The following is a 20,551-nucleotide window of genomic DNA, read 5'->3' as shown; positions in this document are numbered from 1 at the left end:
AACCAAGTTTATTCAAATCATGAGCCTCGGGGGTAGGTGGGGCCACAAATGGATGTCAATGTTTTACATTGGAATACATAGGGAAAACCGTTATAACGCCTTTTAATTTCTTTTTCTTTGTAGATTGATCCTAATAGGCTTTCGTATTAAAAAGATTTAAATAAGGCACATATAAATACAGGTACTTTTCATTGGCAGCTGATTGGGTAAAAAGAAATACTGAAACATATTCCAAGATATTTTACACTGGACAAAAGTTATGTTATCATAATTTTCAGTTATATTTCTAGAATAAATATATATACTAAGAAGTGTTACTCAAGACCTACTAAAAGTTTGTTCTTTTGTCGTTTGTGACCCCCCCTTAAGACCCCCCCCCCCGCGTCAAAATAAGTTATCGAATTATTTGCCTGCAAGGAAATGTGAGAATTAAATGTTTTGTTTTTAAAGGGAAATACTCCTTCTTCCGATTTACCCCTTCCTCGCCTTTACAGTTTAAAAATTCCTAAATCAGTCTTTTTTGTTATTATTGTAAGAACTCTCGATTCCCGCCTATATTTTACATCCATTCAATTCAATATAATTGGCAATCTGGCCATTAAAACTCGTTTGAATGCAAAGAAAAGTTTATAAATTAGTAATGGGTTGATAATTTTAAAAACCAGTGTCTAAAAGTTAATTGCTCTTATATACAACTCCTTTTATTTACAACAAGGGGTTAGAAACAGTTATCAATTGAAATCAGGCTGAAAACATTGTCGGATTTTCAAATACTAATGGAAATGGATAAATGATTCTTAAATCTCTTCGTATGTTTAACTTATGTAAAATTCAACATATAAGATTGATAAAGTACATTTTTAAATTGTTTTCTCCCTTCATTTGAAATTGGTAATAAAATGACTATTTTCCTTTAAACTAAACATAAGTTTAACAAGACAGAAGTTTTACCGAATTAAAACTTATTTCTCTTTGTTTCCCCAAATAAGTACAAATTTTCACCGATTTTGAACTTGAATAACCTCATGTTTCCTTAGTTAAATTAGCTTTAAACTGTGTCTGTTATTTAAATGCGAAGTCGGTAAATAAATTGGGTATTGTTTTAAATTTCAAATATCTTTCAAACGTGATTGATTTAAATTGTGTAATTTACAGGAAAGTCCTATTTTTATATAAAGTAATAAAACAAATAGAAAGATCTTTTTAATTTTAGTTAGTCTGAACTCATAAAAAATACGCCATATATAACTTTACGAAATACGTTTTAGTTGTTTTATTTATGGAGCATGTTAAAATTCGCGTGAAATGTTCTTTTATGTTTGTAACGAAATAAATTTGACCGAGTTGACAACTTCCTTTTTGACCTAAAGTCATCACTTCCGGTTTGAAGACGGCAATCGATGATCATATGATTTAGTGCATTGAAGCAGGAAAAGTAGTCTTCAAAATGGATTATCAGCCAGAAAAACCATCTACTAAACAGATGGGGATATCTATATTCCCTGTTTATTTCATTACGCTATTGCTGGGATCTCTAGCAATACTTATCATCGGTAAGGTTTGCTTGGTGATACAAGAATGTCAAAATTGAAGCACTTTCATATATTGAGTGCCAAGTCTTATAATGTTGTTAAAATTTTTCTCCCGATTTTCTTTTTGAGTGTAAACAAAACTTAATTCATAATCTGTACATATAGATAAATCATGTATGCTCAAGATTTTTAAACAATGGTGCATTTCGAAAACTTGAAGTACAGTTTCTGTAAGATAAAATAATATTAAGCTCATAACATTACATTGCAACTGCACCTCTGGCACAATGAAGGTAAAACCTTTATTAGAACTACAGTATTGTCATACGCTGCTTATATATTGTCTGTGTGTACATTTTTTCTCCCTTAATATATACATATATTTATTTCATCAATATTATGGATCTCTAAAATATTCATTGTGTACCAAAAAGCATATATGTGAATTACATATATACTGCCAGGGAAAGACATTAATGGTTGTTCTTACCTGGGGCAAGTAAAATCTCAGTTTGGGCAAGTGTAGATAGAATGTTCCATCATTAAAGTGATATTGTCAGGTGGACTGGTTTAACGTTCGAGCTGATCCGCTCCATTCTGCTACATTGCAACTGTATTCTAATTGTGGTGAGGGCTTATTCCAAGACACAATTAGATTATTCTAGTCAGGGCAAGTGATACTATCAGTATGAATGTACTTGCTGATCAGGCAAGTAAATATTCCTGATAGAAATGTATATCTTCATCTTACCAGGGTTCGACATTAACTTTAGTCCGTTAGTCTCAGACTAATGCATTTTCATTCGGACTAATAAAATCTGTGGCAAATTAGTCCGAAAGGACCTATAAAAATTTCTGGAAAACAAAATGAATAAATTACTGATGTTCAGTTCTCGACAACGTACTGGAAAACCTCGCATGTATCTTTAGCTTTCTAGCCTCTTGGCGGGTAGTTAGGTAAATTTGAGTCAATTCAGTTAATTTTACGATGTGATATGAAGTTAAATGTTTTAGCGATCATGATTTAGTATGATACATAAAAGAAAAATGTGAGACGTTGTGAGACAAAACATGTTTGATTTTTCTTATTTGATGGACTCATAAAACCGTGCGCAGACTAGTAAAAGTATAGAGGCACTAGTCCGGCCGGACTAAAGCCTAAGAATGTTAGTGGCGAACCCTGCTTACATAGTCGTAAATAAAATAATACAATGAACAATGGAATGCGACATTGCTTTTGCATTCAGATACCTTCAATAGAGTTTGTGTTTTATTAATTATTCCATTTTCTTTCATATTAGCAAAAATGATTGGCTTATATTGTATGATATCCAGTATTGTTTTGTCATTTTCAGCATTTTATTATATGTTAACTGGCAAAGGAACAAGGGTAGATTTTGGCTGGTAAGTATATCAATATTTTTAAAGATATAATTTCTTACTCTGTCTCAATAACTTGATTTTTCTTGCAATGATCAATACATGCACTGAATGACTCGGTGATTATTCAGAAATTTTAAAATCCTTGACCCCAGTACCCAAGAACTTGTTTAGCAAATAGAAATGCTGGAAATCTTAAGAGCCAACATGACATTGTATATATAGGTATCAATTATATATCTACCAGGGTATGTAATAGACCAATCTTAGAATTTAAAGAAAATTTTGTCTAGAATTTTAGTGATTTTTTTTTCTCGGGGGGGGGGGGGGGGGGGGGGGGGGAGGGTATGATCATCTTTAGTAACTACTATAAATGCAAGTTCAGACTTCCATATTCTGATGATATCTTAAGGCAATTCAAAATCAATGAGAAGGACAGCATGCCTAAGAAGTTTTTGACTTAATCAAAATGCCATCAAGGGATTAAAGACTTTAATGTATCAAGTTTCATTAAAAATGAAAAAGTTAAAAATATGTCAAAGTAAGAGGATTTTTGAACTTCTAAGTGCAATTTATGTATCAGAAAACGTAATCAGATATAATATAACAAACTAATATTGCTCATCTTGAACTGGAAATTTCTTCCTCAGAATTGCCAACAACTGCCCTTTCAGGCAACAAGATTTAGTTTTTAGCTCACCTGAGCTGAAAGCTCAAGTGAGCTTTTCTGATCACCCGTTGTCCGTCGTCCGTCCGTCCGTCCGTCCGTCTGTAAACTTTTCACATTTTCAACTTCTTCTCAAGAACCACTGGGCCAATTTTAACCAAACTTGGTACAAAGCATCCTTGGGTGAAGGGGAAATTAAATTGTTAAAATGAAGGGCCAAGCCCCCTTCCAAGGGGAGATAATCAAGAAAAGACAAAAATAGGGTGGAGTCATTAAAAAATCTTCTTCTCAAGAACCACTGGGCCAGAAAAGCTGAAACTTATGTGAAAGCATCCTGGGGTAGTGTAGATTCTAAATTGTTAAAATCATGACCCCCGGGAGTAGGGCGGGGCCACAATAGGGAATCCAAGTTTTACATTGAAAAATGTAGAAAAAATCTTTAAAAATCTTCTTCTCAAGAACCACTGGGCCAGAAAAGCTGAAACTTATGTTGAAGCATCCTGGGGTAGTGTAGATTCTAAATTGTAAAAATCATGACCCCCGGGGGTAGGGCGGGGCCACAATAGGGAATCCAAGTTTTACATTGAAATATGTAGAAAATATCTTTAAAAATTTTCTTCTCAAGAACCACTGGGCCAGAAAAGCTGAAACTTATGTTGAAGCATCCTGAGGTAGTGTAGATTCTAAATTGTTCAAATCATGACCCCCGGGGGTAGGGCAGGGCCACAATAGGGAATCCAAGTTTTACATTGAAATATGTAGAAAAAATCTTTAAAAATCTTCTTCTCAAGAACCACTGGGCCAGAAAAGCTGAAACTTATGTGGAAGCATCCTGGGGTAGTGTAGATTCTAAATTGTTAAAATCATGACTCCCGGGGGTAGGGCGGGGCCACAATAGGGAATCCAAGTTTTACATTGAAATATGTAGAAAAAATCTTTAAAAATCTTCTTCTCAAGAACCACTGGGCCAGAAAAGCTGAAACTTATGTGAAAGCATCCTGGGATAGTGTAGATTCTAAATTGTAAAAATCATGACCCCCGGGGGTAGGGCGGGGCCACAATAGGGAATCCAAGTTTTACATTGAAAAATGTAGAAAAAAATCTTTAAAAATCTTCTTCTCAAGAACCACTGGGCCAGAAAAGCTGAAACTTATGTGGAAGCATCCTGGGGTAGTGTAGATTCTAAATTGTTCAAATCATGACCCCCGGGGGTAGGGCGGGGCCACAATAGGGAATCCAAGTTTTACATTGAAATATGTAGAAAAAATCTTTAAAAATTTTCTTCTCAAGAACCACTGGGCCAGAAAAGCTGAAACTTATGTGGAAGCATCCTTGGGTAGTGTAGATTCTAAATTGTAAAAACCATGACCCCCAGGGGTAGGGTGGGGCCACAATAGGGAATCCAAGTTTTACATTGAAATATGTAGAAAATATCTTTAAAAATCTTCTTCTCAAGAACCACTGGGCCAGAAAAGCTGAAACTTATGTGGAAGCATCCTTGGGTAGTGTAGATTCTAAATTGTTCAAATCATGACCCCTGGGGTAGGGCGGGGCCACAATAGGGAATCCAAGTTTTACATTGAAATATGTAGAAAAAATCTTTAAAAATCTTGTTCTCAAGAACCACTGGGCCAGAAAAGCTGAAACTTATGTGGAAGCATCCTGGGGTAGTGTAGATTCTAAATTGTAAAAACCATGACCCCCAGGGGTAGGGCGGGGCCACAATAGGGAATCCAAGTTTTACATTGAAATATGTAGAAAATATCTTGAAAAATCTTCTTCTCAAGAACCACTGGGCCAGAAAAGCTGAAACTTATGTGAAAGCATCCTGGGGTAGTGTAGATTCTAAATTGTTCAAATCATGACCCCTGGGGTAGGGCGGGGCCACAATAGGTATTACAAGGGGGAAATCGGGTGAAAAACAGCAAGGCCAAAGTTACTCAGGTGAGCGTTGTGGCCCATGGGCCTCTTGTTTTAATAAGATTTTTTATTAAAAACCCTGTCATTGCTTTTCATTAGGATAATTATCAAAGCAGTCTTTCTTTGTTATATTGATATTGACTTAACTTATATCACATTGTTATTTTTTTAACAGGTTCTTTGAAAAAACATCTCCTTACATGTGGGCGTCATTTGGAGTTGGTTTTGCTATTGCATTTTCGGTTGTAGGTGCTGCATGGTAATGATTTTTCTGTTTTAATTTTAGAATTGTAATACAATTTATTTAATCAGCAATGATCTTTAGAGATGAAAGGAAAATTAAAATACTTGTCTTGATCATATATAGTAAGAAAAGAAATTTCATTTCAAAAATAAAAATAGCAATGACTTAGTCAAATCTAATTTTTAAAATAAACAGTTTATGTTGATTACATTGTTTATTTAAAACAAATATTATGTAAAAGGAATATTATATTTACTAGGAACCTTTATGCAAAGTTTATGTTATTGAGTAAATTATAAACAAAACAGCTGTGTTGGAAGTGCAAACTTCATGTGAAAATGCAGTTATGAATGAGAATGTTGCTTGTAGGGGTATATTCACAACTGGTGCTAGTATACTGGGAGGGGGAGTGAAGGCCCCCCGCATCAAAACCAAGAACCTGATCAGCATTATCTTCTGTGAAGCTGTAGCTATTTATGGAATCATCATGGCTATTATCATTGGACAAAATATTGGAGTAAGTCTAAATGGGTTCCAAGTACAAATTGTAAGCTAATCAAATTCATATTTCATACCTAAAACTTAGGAAACTAAGAATGTTTGAATGCAGACTTCATGTGTAAGATTATGCTTGTTATATCCAGTCAAAGTCCAAGATAACACAATAAAAAATTATCTGTTGAAATTCAATTTCATTTTCAAATTAAGTTTGGAGGTCATTGTTTAAGATACATTTTATACAAGGTTTTGGGATAAGTATATACAAAACTCCTTTTCAGGCATTTGACATGGAGAAAGACTCTGAACAAGTCATTAGAGACAGCTATGATGCAGGTATTTAAAAAAAATTTGTTTATGGATTGGTTTTTTTTTTAAATCAAACTAACATTTCAGTGACCATCTGATTGTATTTAAGTTATTTCATAAAGATCTGCATTTACTTGTAAATGTATGAATTAAAGTTAATTTAGAATACAGTTGAACTTTGATATCACAAACACCAATATCTCGAATACAATGGATATGTCGATTGAATTGGAAGTCCCATCCACTAATTCTTTAAGTATTTTACCCTTGATATCTTGAAACTTTGGATATATCTAAGTTTATTCTCGGGCCCATGCAGGGATCGACATTACCGATTGTCCGATTGCCAGGGACAAGTAAATTCTCAGTTCGGGCAAGTGAAACTGTCAACTTATTTGTCCGATCGGGCAAGTGAATTTTTCTGATAGAAATGTATATTGGTATCTATTTTATATTAATTATAAATAAAACAATAGATTGAACACTTGATTTCCGCCAGATACGTGACTGACATTGCTCCCTTGGAATTCTAGATTATATCGTTCATTAAAAATCGGGTTCGTTTTTCTTTTTTTATTTCATGTTAAATACGCTCTACGTACTTTGTTAACTACTTAATTGAATATAACATGACCTATCCTGATCAAGATATGTATGTTTCATAGCAACTATCTTCCTTAGCGTTGCATCAATCAAAATTCACAAAACAAAACGATCCTACCCAAAATGATTTTTTATTAAAAAGGAAACGGATGGTTATTGATGCATTGCAGTGTGTGTTTATAGATTAAATCGACAAGGAAGTGGTAGTATACATTTATGTCCAAACGCACCATCTAAATTTTTTCAGGTACCTCAACTTGCCAGATTTATAGTAGTGTATCTGTTCATACTTTTTCTTATAATAATTTTTTTTCCTATTTGGGCAACCAAGTTTTGCATTCGGACAAGTCAAAATTTGAGATCACTTGCCCGAAGGGCAAGTGAATCTGAAAGTTAACGTCTATCCCTGCCATGGAGTTTGATATAACAAGGTTTGACTGTATTAGGATATGAAAGATGTTAATAATGATCATTCAGGAAATGCTTTTGTACTAAAATTAGACAAAGTCTGTCGAAGTTGAACTGAAAGAGGAAAAAAGTTGTGTCTCACATGATTATTAATACTTGATGTATTACAGGTTTCCGTATGTTTGCGGCTGGACTGACTGTTGGCGTGTCCAACATTGCCTGTGGTATCACAGTGGGAATCGTCGGCTCTGGGGCGGCCCTAGCTGATGCTCAGAACTCCACATTATTTGTCAAAATCCTGATCTTGGAAATCTTTGCTAGTGTTATTGGTCTCTTTGGTGTCATTGTTGGTATTTTACAGGTATAGTTGACTTTATTATTATGACAGATATATTTTAAAATATTTTTGACTAGGGTTGGATACCGTTAAGGATGAAACGGTACGATACCATACCAGTATTTTTGAGGCGATACGGTATTTTTAACGATACGGTAATGAGAATGAGGGTTCATTTTATAACAAATGTGCTTTCACTATTCACTAACCTATCCATGTTATAATCTAAAATGAGCTTATAAACTATGTTCCATACTTTCAAGAGATAACAATAGATATTCCTAATATTCAAACAACAAACATTTCACTTCAACCTTTTAATAATGATCAACAGAACAAATAAATTGAATCCCAAACAAATTAATTTGCACAAATCGGCTGACTCCTTCACCCGCTTGCCAGGACCCATTTTGTTTGATCGCACTAAATGACGAAACATTAGATAATGGAAAGATCACATTTTGAGACATTTTGCCTAGTTTTTAATTTACATTTATTATTAGTTTTTATAAATAAAATTAAAACAAGATTCATGTGAATGTAATTTAATTTTTTTTTCAAATATACCTATTGATTTACCTCGAAAGTCGCAAGTAAGTATCGTACTAAGCATCCATTTTGTTAATTAGCCTACCCTTTAAATGCACGGAGAATTTGATTTAAGCAAGTCTGGAATTGCTTTTTATGCCCCTGGATCGAAAGATCCCGGAGGTATATTGTTTTTGTCCTGTCTGTCTGTTTGTCTGTCTGTTGTCAATTTTAACCTAGCCCATAACTATTGCACTGTCAAGGGTAAGGCTTTAATATTTGACATGAGTGTTCATTATGACAAGACCTTTCCATTGGTACAGAAATTTTTGATCATGTGACCTCAACTGTGACCTTTGACATACATTTGAAAAACTTTAACATTGGCCATAACTATTGCACTGTAGTCTACGTCCCACTCCAGAATTGTGTTACCATCGGGGGCATAGTGTTTCACAAACACATCTTGTTTTAAAAATCATTTTGAAAGTATTAGAATGTTTCAAAGATTTAAGAAGTACCCTTATTAGTACCGGTATTATATGAAACAGTATTTTACCAGTATTTTTGAAGTAACTATTCGGTACGATATTGGTACCGAGTACCGGTATCCAACCCTATTTGTGACTGTACTGGATGTGTGATAATAGTATATGTTAAATAATCATATATTTAAGAAAAAAATGAATATTCAATCCAGTTTTTGTTAAATTTGGCAATTATGAGCTTATGATTTTTATTTATTTTTTTCTGTGTATTTCAGATTGTTGGAATAAAGATGGGGTCAGACTAGAAGAAAGGACAAATGAGCTCAGATACAAATTATTTATCAATCTTTAATATATAAAACATGACATATACCTACCTATATTGTGAGGCCTGCACTGCTTCAAGTGATGCCCTGATTCTAGTCTTCAGGAACAAGTCTAGACTGTTTTAATTATGAGTCATTGTATGATATTGTAGAAATGTTGTTGATCAAGATGTTAGATAGACATAATCCAGAACACATTCCACATACATAATCAGAAACATTTTGTAGTAGTGAACTGGAGTTATCGATAGTTACTTTATATTTGCTTCCTTACAGTTGTGCATCTCATTATGGTTTCACTTAGAAGTCCCACTAGTATTCAATCAATTATAGTTCAGTTATGGGTAAATTGTTAAAAGTATTACTCTGAGGAGGGTTTTTTTTTTTTACTGGTATAGTTTATTGAGAATTTGTGAATAATTTTCCTATAATTGTAAAAAGAAATATTTGTACAGAGTGATGAAACAGAGCATGGATTGCTGTTTTGTGTTACTATTTAGTACCCATCGTCGCAGAGTCAAATATTTCTTTGGGTTTATGTAACAGACTTGTTAAAAGTTCTAGTTACGGTTGGAAATCTTGTATATAAAATATCTTGTATATGTAATAAATTCTTACAGTCACTTGTTTCTTGTTTTTCTCACAGTTGCAGTAATAAATGCATTGGTTTGTTTATTAGAACCTGGTTAAAATTTAAATCTTGAATTCTTTGTACACAATCTTGATCGTAGAACAACCATTCTAAATGATCGTGTGCAGTTAAAGTTGCAGATGGGTGCTGTTTTTATTTATGAAAATCCGAAAAGAAGGTAGGTGAACAGGGCGAGTGAAATGCCTATAGTGCGACAAATATGAAGGTGAAAAATTAAATCTCAATTATAACAAAATTTTCTTTGATATTTCATCTAACATTAAAGTATATGTAAAATCTCCACAATTTGTTAAAATCTCACGAAGATTGAAATTGTAGCATACACACAGCAAAGAGGGGAAAAAAGGATCATTTTTTCATACCATAATACAATTTTTAGCTTTGAGTGGGTCTTCGCTCTATTTTTTGGAAAATCTCAAAGTTTGCCTAAAATATACATCGTTTGGTTAATAAAAACATGGAGCAAAAGACCCACCATATCTTACAAATACACTTTTATGACGCAACATTCGCATCTTTCTGAGAAATACTTGGTCAATTTGGGCAAGGATCATACAGTTGTGTAGCGTAGTGGTTAGCTTTTTAGTCTCGAAGGAAAATGATTCTCAGGATTGATAGGGTTCGAACCCCAAGAATACCACATTGTTTTTTAAATAATAGAATAATTTTTGACGAGAAAATTTTTTTCTTTCAGAAAAATGTTTGTCATAATTTCATTAATGAGAACTTTTCTCTAAATACTAAGTTCACAAATTGAATATGATTTTTATAAATCTGAAGCTATAGGCATTCTGCACGCCTTGTTAACCCATCTCCTTTAATGTATTCGTGATTAAAAAAAAAAGATAATGTACTTTGTTGACATAATTTGAGAATTGCAACTCGATGAACAATGATTTTCCCTGGGATAAGGTTGCCAAATGAAATGCACGTTAGTGTTGCAAAGACAGATGTCATGATTACAATACTCTTACAAATCACAAACTCTTCGAGCGCTTTTTGAACAACAGTGCATAAAGAACAACATTTTAAAATAAAAACAGCCAGACATCGGTTTAGTGAATATATTCAGGCCCGTAGGAAGCAATTTCAGATTGGGGGGCACAGCCATACATTTTTTCAGTTGACAGTTGAGGGGGCACTATCAAAAATTTTCCTGACAAGCAAAAGAAAAAAAGAAAGAAAAAAAGTTCATCAGACGTTTTTATTGAGGGGACACAAGCATATAATATCTATGTATACTATAGTAATCTATATATCGGCAAAATTATTGGGGGGGGGGTGGGCACGCTCCCCCCGGTTCCTACGGCCATGTTATATAACTCGTCAAGGATTTTATAGTATTATGCCATCAAAAAAGAAGTCATGATAGAGTATTAATATCAAAGATTTTTTTTTTTGTTTGCTTTTTTAATCATTCCACTCGTGTGCATGAAATATCGGAGGCAATTTCTTGTATTAAATATAACAAGGCTCCTGGGTTAGACAACATTTCCAATCATATGATTAAGTATGGTCACAACGCCATACTACCATCTTTAAGAAATATCTTCAATGCTTGCCTGTCACATGGACTTTATCCTAAATCATGGGCTGAGGGATATATAACTGTTCTGCATAAAACGGGGGATATCAATAACCCAAACAATTACCGTGGCATTATCATCACTAGTGCAATTGGTAAATTATAACAGTATATTGAATAAAAAAGGCTAGACAAATATCTAACGAAAAACAAAATTATCAATGATTGTCAAATCGGTTTCTGTAAAAAGGCAAGAACATCTGATCACATGTTTATTCTAAGAACTTTATTTGAAACATACTGCTCTCAAAAAGAAGGACGACTCAATGCATGTTTCATTGACTTTAGAAAGGCATTTGACACAGTTATACATGAAGGTATCAAAATTAAATTGCTAGAAATTGGTGTTGGATCTAAATTTTACAATATAATCAAGAGTATGTACAATTGTAGCAGATCATGCATTAGGTTAAACAATCAAGTCACTGAAACTTTCCCTATCAGTTTAGGGGTTAAACAGGGAGACAATCTGAGTCCAAATTTATTCAAAATTTTCATCAACAATCTTCCAGAATACTTCAGTAATATTACAGATGACAATATTCAGTTAAATGACAAATTACTTCACTGTTTAATGTATGCAGATGATATAGTTTTATTGTCCAAGTCTTCTAAAGGTCTTCAGCAGAAACTTAATTGTCTTGAAAAGTTTTGTACTGACTGGTGCCTTGATGTAAATATATCAAAAACCAAAGTACTAATTTTTAATAAAGCAGGTAGACACCTGAAAGAAAACTTCACATTAAACAAAGAACCTCTTGATTGCACTGCTTCTTATAAATACTTGGGCATTCATTTTACTGCATCTGGAAGTTTTACACTTGCTCAGGATGAACTTTGCAAAAAAGCTACAAAGGCACTTTTTAAATTACAAAAAAATTTCCTATCATTGAACCCTAAAATAAACACAGCTTTACACGTATATGATCATACAATAAAACCCATACTACTTTACGGTAGTGAAATTTGGGGGGCACTTAACACCACTACGGCACGGTTTAGAAATGGACCTGTTGCACTGGATGAATTATTTGCTAAATCACTTTGTGAGAAATTACATTACAAGTTTTGTAGATTTTCATTAGGCGTAAATAACAAAAGTACAAAATTTGCTGTTCTTCCTGAATTAGGTAGACACCCTATGAGTTTCAGTATTGTTCAGCATATTTTGAATTAATGGCATAGGTTAGAAAATTTGGATGACACATATCCTCTATTAAAAGCTGCATACACCGCCTCAATATCCAATTTCAACAAAAACAAATTATCATGGTTTGGTTCTATTGATATATTCAAACAACTTCTTCCTCAGTTAATGCCTCATCTGAAAGCATCTACATCAGCCTTTAAATATCATTGTAAACGCATTCTTCATTCATATTTTCTTGAAAAGTGGTATCAAAAGAAGGAACAATTAAGTACTTGTGGGAAGTTAGACACTTACTGCACAATCAAACAAAACTTTGGGCTAGAACCTTATTTATTAATCTTAAGAACATTTGAGAAAAGGAAGATTTTAACAAAATTTCGAATCTCTTCTCACAATCTGATGATTGAAAAAGGTCGACATAATGGTATACCAAGAGAAGAGAGAATATGCCCCAATTGTAAATTAATTAAAAGAGGTAGAAGATGAAATACATTTTCTTTTGGGTTGTCCATGCCATAGTCTATCAAGAATTAATTTACTCTCCACAATATCTCTGAGATCTCATCTTTTTAATAGTTTGTCTAAAAGTAACCAATTTTTATGGTTAATGAACTGTGAAGATGTTGATGTGCTGTGCAATTTGTGTGAATTTATAAGTCATGTGTAGGTAGACAAATTCAAAGTCACATGTTGATCTTGACTTTATTTACATATACTTTGATTTAATACTTATACTACAGTATGTTATGTTGTTAATATGCGTATGTTGTATACTCTGCATTGGGCAGAAGTGGATTAATTAAAATGATAATACTATCCTTCAGCACTGACTCTTGCTGTCCATTGCAGTTTAATATAATTTACACATGCCATTCAACATACAATTTTTTTTAAAATTATTATTACTATTATTATTATTGCTATTATTATTATTATTATTTTTTAAATACTATTTTCCATAGATTATGTATCTGTTTATTCTACATGAGGCAGAAGTGGATTTCTGTATATCCTTTAGCACCGTCTCTTGCTGCCTCTTGTTGATGTATCAGACATTTTTTATGTGTTCAGTTATATGTATAATATTAGTGATAGTAATGCACATCATTGCACATTAAGTTGTATCAATTAAGAGTACAGATATATCTTAAATCAAGACAACCTAAGTTTATATATGACACTCAAAACACCACCAATGTACTAAATGGAAGAATTGATCTTCATTATATGTTGTATTCTGTCTGTTATCCTATCTGTAATTATACATGTTATATATGTTTATGCCCATTGGGCCCTGATTTTGGTAATAAATCCTATTCTATTCTATTCTATTCTGTGCACGAATTAGTGCTTGACATGTCTGGTGTAGTTCAATATAAAAGTAAAGGCAGGGAAGAAACCAAACTCAACATGATTGAATCTAGCGTTACCTACTCCGGGGTATTATAAATTAGTATAGCAGTATATCTGATTTTCCATAAATATACTGACACAAATATTGCAGGAAGTTTTAAAAACATTCATTCACAGATGGTAAGAGAGGTGTTTGTTTACGGAAGTGAAAAATGTTGAATTTCTTTTATTCTAAACTTGTACCAAAAGGACGCAGATCGTAGATAAAAATAGAATAAATTTGTACCATGACCTTAAAAGTATACAAGAGAAAAAAATGCCAAACTAAATACAGAAAGAAACACAAAGAGAATCTCTTAAAAAGTATAGAAGTAATGTTTGTAACAGAACACTGAGAAAATTTCATAGAACTAGTCTGATTTCGGTCGGGGGAGGGTCTAAAATTTTCAGTTTATTTTACTTTATTTAGTTTTATGGATAAATAACACAAACGAACGGACCCCCCTCCCCTCGGAGCAGCAAATAACGAAAAATTGACCCCTCTAAAGTTTGCTACAAAAGCCAAAATATCAAGAAGAGTGGCTTCCCTATGAGACCCTCCCACCCCCGGGTATTATTTTTTGTTTCTTTTGATTATCAATAAAATTTCTGAGTCAATTTTCTTGTTGGAGTGTCTCATTTTCACAATGTTAAGGTTTTGTGATATCCGTTCCTCTACACAAAGGGCAAGGAAGAGGAAAGATATCACAAAAATCTTGAACGCCCCCACCACACCCCATTCCCCCTTCCCCTAAACAATCGCTGGATCTCGCAATCTAAACGAATTCTGCATAAAGATATATCGTTTAATTGTTTGTTTGTTTGTTTGATTAAGTATACTGTATGTGCGGTTTGGTCCCAGTTTTTCATTTTACAGTAACTAAATATAATTACTTCTCAGAAACTTTTTAATGTCACGAGGATAAATATTGTCTAGATACGTCACGACGACGGGGATTCCCATTTTATTTCTAGGCACTGACTTTCACTGCTTCGTAATCAAAGATAAGTTTATACACCAGATCGGCAAAAAGACTATTCAGGATACGGTAAATTTTTGTTATATTTTATGTTGTTTTCATTCTCTGCAAGCAATTGCTGAAATACCGTAGATTTTATAATACATATGTAGACGAAAAAAGGTAGGTCTATATATAGGTCAATCAGGGGCAAGTAAACAACCAAAATTGTTCATGTTTTGTGTCCAAAAAAACTCTTCAGAGAATGGAACATAAAATATACTTCCAGAATGTGGTCAAACAATTATCATTCTTCATTTCAGTCTTACCATTGTAAGGCTATTGCATGTCTTTAAAATATGAACTTTTTACAAATTGTACAGTGCACTTGGACAAGTGCCAAATACCATTACAATGCAGTTTTTGCAATAAAGAAGGAAATATACGGAATGGAAGAGCTGTCTACACATTTCGATACCCATAAGTGCCAAAAAATATCATTCGAATCACTTTGGTCAATAAAGGACGAATCTTTTCAGTAATAAGATCGGATATATCAATATCTAGTGATATATATATATATATATCTTTAAATATAGCGAACTCAGTTAAAAACAATCTTTTTTTTTTAATCTGGGACCTTTAAAAACAGTACGACTACCTTATTTTGAAACTTGGAGTTTTACTGAGACGAACTAAAATCCCTCTTTTAGATTTATTAGTACAAAGTTAAAATCTATATGAAATCTAGAGAGAATTGCCACCATATATATATATATATATATATATATATATATATATATATATATATATATATATATATATATATATGGAGAATTGTTTTCTGGCGTCCACGTTTAGGGATTTGGGTACTTTTATGGAAGGATGTACAAAATATAATACATGCATGTACATGTACGTATATATGAAATAAAAAACCGTGCAGACAATACTGTTTGATGCATTATATTGAAGTTAAAAAAAGAGATGTCTGTCCTTTTTCACGATAATCTTTATATTTAGCCTGCTCATCAATTGTAAGTCATATCTACTAAATTATAAATGCATGTATATTTTTAGGTTAAAGTACATTTAGACATTTTCCCCACAGTATGAATCCGGAGGGCGCTGCTGGTATAACCCTGGGGTCCACTACCCCACATTATGGATGCGACGTTCTACAGGCGATCAACAGAGGTAGATTTCCATGTAGTTTATGTTTACGATCTTTAGGCAAAAATCCATAATCAGGATCGAAAAATAGTTTTTGTAGACTCCTCTAGAAATCAATTCATGAATACACATTCAATTCGCAAATATATTATTGTCCTCTGAGTATTATCCCGGTAAGATGTATCTTTTTTTTTAACATATCGATCATTTCCTAAGCTATTTATGTCAATTGTAGATTTAGAACAGCGAGTTTCTATACAGCAAGAAGAAATTGACATCTTAAAACAAAAGGTATACAATACACATGTGTGCACAAATTTCTGTTTTATTGAATATCAATTTAACCTTTTAATGATGTTAAACTCTTATATGATTGGGGGGGGGGGGTATTACAAGCATTTGTTTTACGTAAACATCTGAAAAATTTAATTGTAACCACAGGCTGGCATTGATTGGCTTTCTCATGTTTTCCACATTTACACCAAATGTTGTCAGCATATTTTACTTTTATTACAGTTATTAAGCTTAGAAGCAGACATTTTAATCAAGCAACACGCATTAACCAAAGTTGCAATGCAGGAACAAGAAATCCAACTGCTGAAAGAAATTGTCCTAGAAAAGGAGAAATGGCGGGAACAGGCTAATGATCTCAGCCAGGACAACGATCGTCTGCGACAAGTTAACGAGGATCTCATGATAGAAAACAGGAGACAGCGTCAGATCATAGGAGAATTGGAAGAAAATGTAAATTTGTGTTCAAAATTAATTGTAACTTTTAAATTAATTATAGAAATGAATTCTTTATTTTTTTTTCTTTAGACTTACACATCTTCGCTAGACTTACAGCGCAATTCCCAAAATAAATCTCATTGAGCAACACTATAAAAGAAAAATGAGTTTTTCATGCAAGAATTTGATAGCATATAACAAAAAATACAATTTAAAAAATTATAATGCTAAGTCTCAAAATATTTTCATTGATTTTATTAACTAGATAAACATTCATGATAGCATTTTTTGTGGACAGATGAAGCTGATGTCAACAATCCTTGACCTGAGGACGACAGAGTTGGAGCAAGAGAAGAAAAACAAACTTCACCTGAAGAGGAAGCTTCATGTGCTCTCCACAGCTGAGGAAACCCCCGAGTGTCACGGTCGATTTAAGCGCCAGTCCCTGAAAGATTGCCCTCGCTGCCATGCAGAAATTTCGTCCACCAATCTCTGCAGATATCATCCCAAAGCACCAGTCAAGCTAGACGGAACATATCTATTTCCATGTTGTGGGCAGTCTGGAAAATCTGAACCCGAGGGTTGCCAGAGCAGCAACCATCACTTTATGGTTTTTGGTACCTGACATGCTGGGCGTAATTTATACTCTTATCTTTGTCCAACCCTTGGAAATGATATGCAAAATAATGGGACGTCAAAATGATTTCAACAAATCAAAGTTATGTTATTCTTGGCGTTCTAAACAAGGGCATCCCCCTTCCGTGATTCTGCATTGTAAATGGCTTTCTTGAACCTGAGAGAATATTGAGTTCAGTACTTATCTAATTTATATGATCACATATAAATTGAATTCATACAGTTTTATATGTGTATTTAAAACTGAGATTAGAATTATTTAGCAGTATTTTCATTTTCAATATTGAACAGTATTTTCATAATCAAGATGCGAGATTGCTTCATTGAAATTTACTTTATCATGTATTCTATCAAATTTCAGTAAAACCACAAAGAGATTTATTTATTTATTTTGCTTGAATATATGTTATGTTATTTTTTTCCATTTGACATTTTTTGCAATGTACTATCCCTTTTTAGCAGTGCAAAGGACACTGTTTACTAAGGCAGCGCAAAACGAGAAGGGATTCTCCATAATCAAGCCTTGCTGATCAACCGTTTTTATGAGTGAAATTGAATGGAAGAAATTCTTCACAGAAACGATTTTTAGCTCACCTGAGCTGAAAGCTCAAGTGAGCTTTTCTGATCACCCGTTGTCCGTCTGTCCTTCCGTCTGTCTGTAAACTTTTCACATTTTCGACTTCTTCTCAAGAACCACGGGGCAAATTTTAACCAAACTTGGTACAAAGCATCCTTGGGTGAAGGGGAGTTTAAATTGTTAAAATGAAGGGCCAAGTCGTCAATCAAAGGGGAGATAATCAAGAAAATACAAAAATTGGGTGGGGTCATTAAAAAATCTTCTTCTCAAGAACCACTGGGCCAGAAAAGCTGAAACTTATGTGGAAGCATGTTGGGGTAGTGTAGATTCTAAATTGTTCAAATCATGACCCCGGGGGGTAGGGCGGGGCCACAATAGGGAATCCAAGTTTTACATTGAAGTATATAGGAAAAATCTTTAAAAAATCTTCTTCTCAAGAACCACTGGGCCTGAAAAGCTGAAACTTATGTGGAAGCATCCTGGGGTAGTGTAGATTCTAAATTGTTCAAATCATGACCCGCGGGGGTAGGGCGGGGCCACATTAGGGAATCCAAGTTTTACATAAAAATATATAGGAAAAATCTTCTTCTCAAGAACCACTGGGCCTGAAAAGCTGAAACTTATGTGGAAGCATGCTGGGATAGTGTAGATTCTAAATTGTTCAAATCATGACCCGCGGGGGTAGGGCGGGGCCACAATAGGGAATCCAAGTTTTACATTGAAATATATAGGAAAAATCTTTAAAAAATCTTATTCTCAAGAACCACTGGGCCAGATAAGCTGAAACTTACTTGGAAGCATCCTGGGGTAGTGTAGATTCCAATTGTTCAAATCATGACCCCTGGGGGTAGGGCGGGGCTACAATAAGTACTACGGGGGGGGGGGGGATCAGGTGAAAAACAGCAAGGCCAAAGTTACTCAGGTGAGTGCTGTGGCCCATTGGCCTCTTGTTTTAAAGGTTTTAATTCATAGACGAAATCAAAAGAAAACTACAACAATGCAAACACATATCTATACATCCATTCACTCATCCTACATGAAACTTGCTTTAATAAATTCATATACATTGTACATAATATGTAGCATTAACTCGGAAGATGCTTTTTGCTCAAATGGTAATAAAAATTGCTTTGTACTGTATTTCGTTTGTCTCTGTTGTCATTAAAGCAAAAGCTGAGTAACCAGACCTTTGTAAAGAATACACGTATTTGTGATGCCGTTTACCATGATCTGTCCTTAAAACATGTCAAAACAATGACAGAATCATGCAGAATTAAACAAAATTATATCGAAATGTCCTCTCAGGGAAAGGGGGGGGGGCTTAAAGAACTCTGCTTCATGATTTTAGGGCAACCATTTCTCAAAATTTGAAGAAAGATAGGAGCGTTTTTTAATAAAGGTTGTATGCAGAGAACGTAAAACGCCCATACTGTAGAATAGCTGGTTGTACAGCGAGCTGAGTAGTCGGTAGTTTTAGTGGGAGAGAATGTCTGTAAATAAGGACATAGGGTCGAAATTGTACCGCTTTACCCTAGGGAGTGGACAGCCCATCGGGTTCAAAAGAAACCATATACCCATTTTTTTCTTATTACTTTTCCCCTTCAGTCATGTTTCAAAAATTGTTGCTAATGGTTTTATCAAGCGGTAGAATAAATATATATGTATATATTAGATTGATTTTGCCCTGCAGGCCCGGTCTGTCCGGAGATGTAGATTATTGTAACTAGCCGTTCGTTTGTTATTGTTTCGATTCTTCTAACAAAGTGGTTCGTGATTTGTAACACCCTATTGAATCCCCGGTATCGGTTCAACGGGGGGAAGGGGGGATAACTAACTAAAAGAAGTCTTTAAAAATTTTGAAAAGATTAAAATAAATAAATGGAAAAAATATGCAAATGATTTTAAAAGTAATGGAAATAGGCAGCACAGTGAAATCGGGGGATGGGGGTGTTCCATTGTCATTAATTTTCGACAGAGAATTTAATGAGCACAATACTATGAAAGGTTTAACCATACTGCAACAGAGAGAGGACAAGGACAGTTGGCCTTGGAATGACTATTTTCCCATTCAAATTAATAACAAAACGTTCGAGCTAAAAAAGGTCGGTTGGCATCTTGCTTTTGGGGAGAGGAGATTGTGTTTTTTGGGGGGATGAAATTATTCATGCAATACAAACCTTTGTTTCTTTTAAAGAACCAAATGCACACGTGAAAAGGGGAAAACAAGATGTGTTTGTGAAACACTGATGCCCCCGTATGGCAACATATAGCAAATGTTAAACTTTCTCAATTCAAAACAAATATGTTGATACCTAAAGTAAGGTCTTGCCTGTGAAATATGAAAGGCCTAGCAGCAACCATTGAATAGATATGGAAAAGGTTAAAGTTTTTTTCAAAAGTATGTCAAACATAAAGGTCAAGGTCAAATGATTAAAATAAATGGTGCCCAAGGAAAGGC

The 20,551-nt window shown here is 33.9% G+C and overlaps 3 protein-coding genes across 3 annotated transcripts in view; 2 read left to right on the top strand and 1 right to left on the bottom strand.

The window, feature by feature from the left end:
* LOC133184337 (ubiquitin carboxyl-terminal hydrolase 24-like) overlaps nt 1-20,551 on the bottom strand; it is a 376,170-nt gene that overhangs the window by 99,572 nt on the left and 256,047 nt on the right. The window lies entirely within an intron of this gene.
* LOC133184707 (V-type proton ATPase 21 kDa proteolipid subunit c''-like) lies at nt 1,359-9,863 on the top strand. The gene is made up of 7 exons (XM_061319779.1): nt 1,359-1,553; nt 2,888-2,936; nt 5,675-5,758; nt 6,113-6,260; nt 6,523-6,577; nt 7,732-7,922; nt 9,190-9,863. Exons 1-7 carry the CDS (start codon nt 1,448-1,450, stop codon nt 9,217-9,219), a joined length of 663 nt encoding a protein of 220 aa, XP_061175763.1. The 5' UTR covers nt 1,359-1,447; the 3' UTR covers nt 9,220-9,863.
* LOC133184336 (uncharacterized) lies at nt 16,066-17,735 on the top strand. Its single transcript, XM_061319368.1, has 4 exons — nt 16,066-16,175; nt 16,387-16,442; nt 16,668-16,895; nt 17,179-17,735. Exons 1-4 carry the CDS (start codon nt 16,091-16,093, stop codon nt 17,503-17,505), a joined length of 696 nt encoding a protein of 231 aa, XP_061175352.1. The 5' UTR covers nt 16,066-16,090; the 3' UTR covers nt 17,506-17,735.

Source organism: Saccostrea echinata, unplaced genomic scaffold (genome assembly GCF_033153115.1).
Source record: "Saccostrea echinata isolate AGI-Se365-2 ecotype Australia unplaced genomic scaffold, CSIRO_AGI_Sech_v1 ptg000010l, whole genome shotgun sequence".
NCBI classification, from domain to species: Eukaryota; Metazoa; Mollusca; class Bivalvia; order Ostreida; family Ostreidae; genus Saccostrea; species Saccostrea echinata.
The sequence above is the reverse complement of the archived record's forward strand: the minus strand, read 5'-3'. Positions and strand labels throughout refer to the sequence as shown.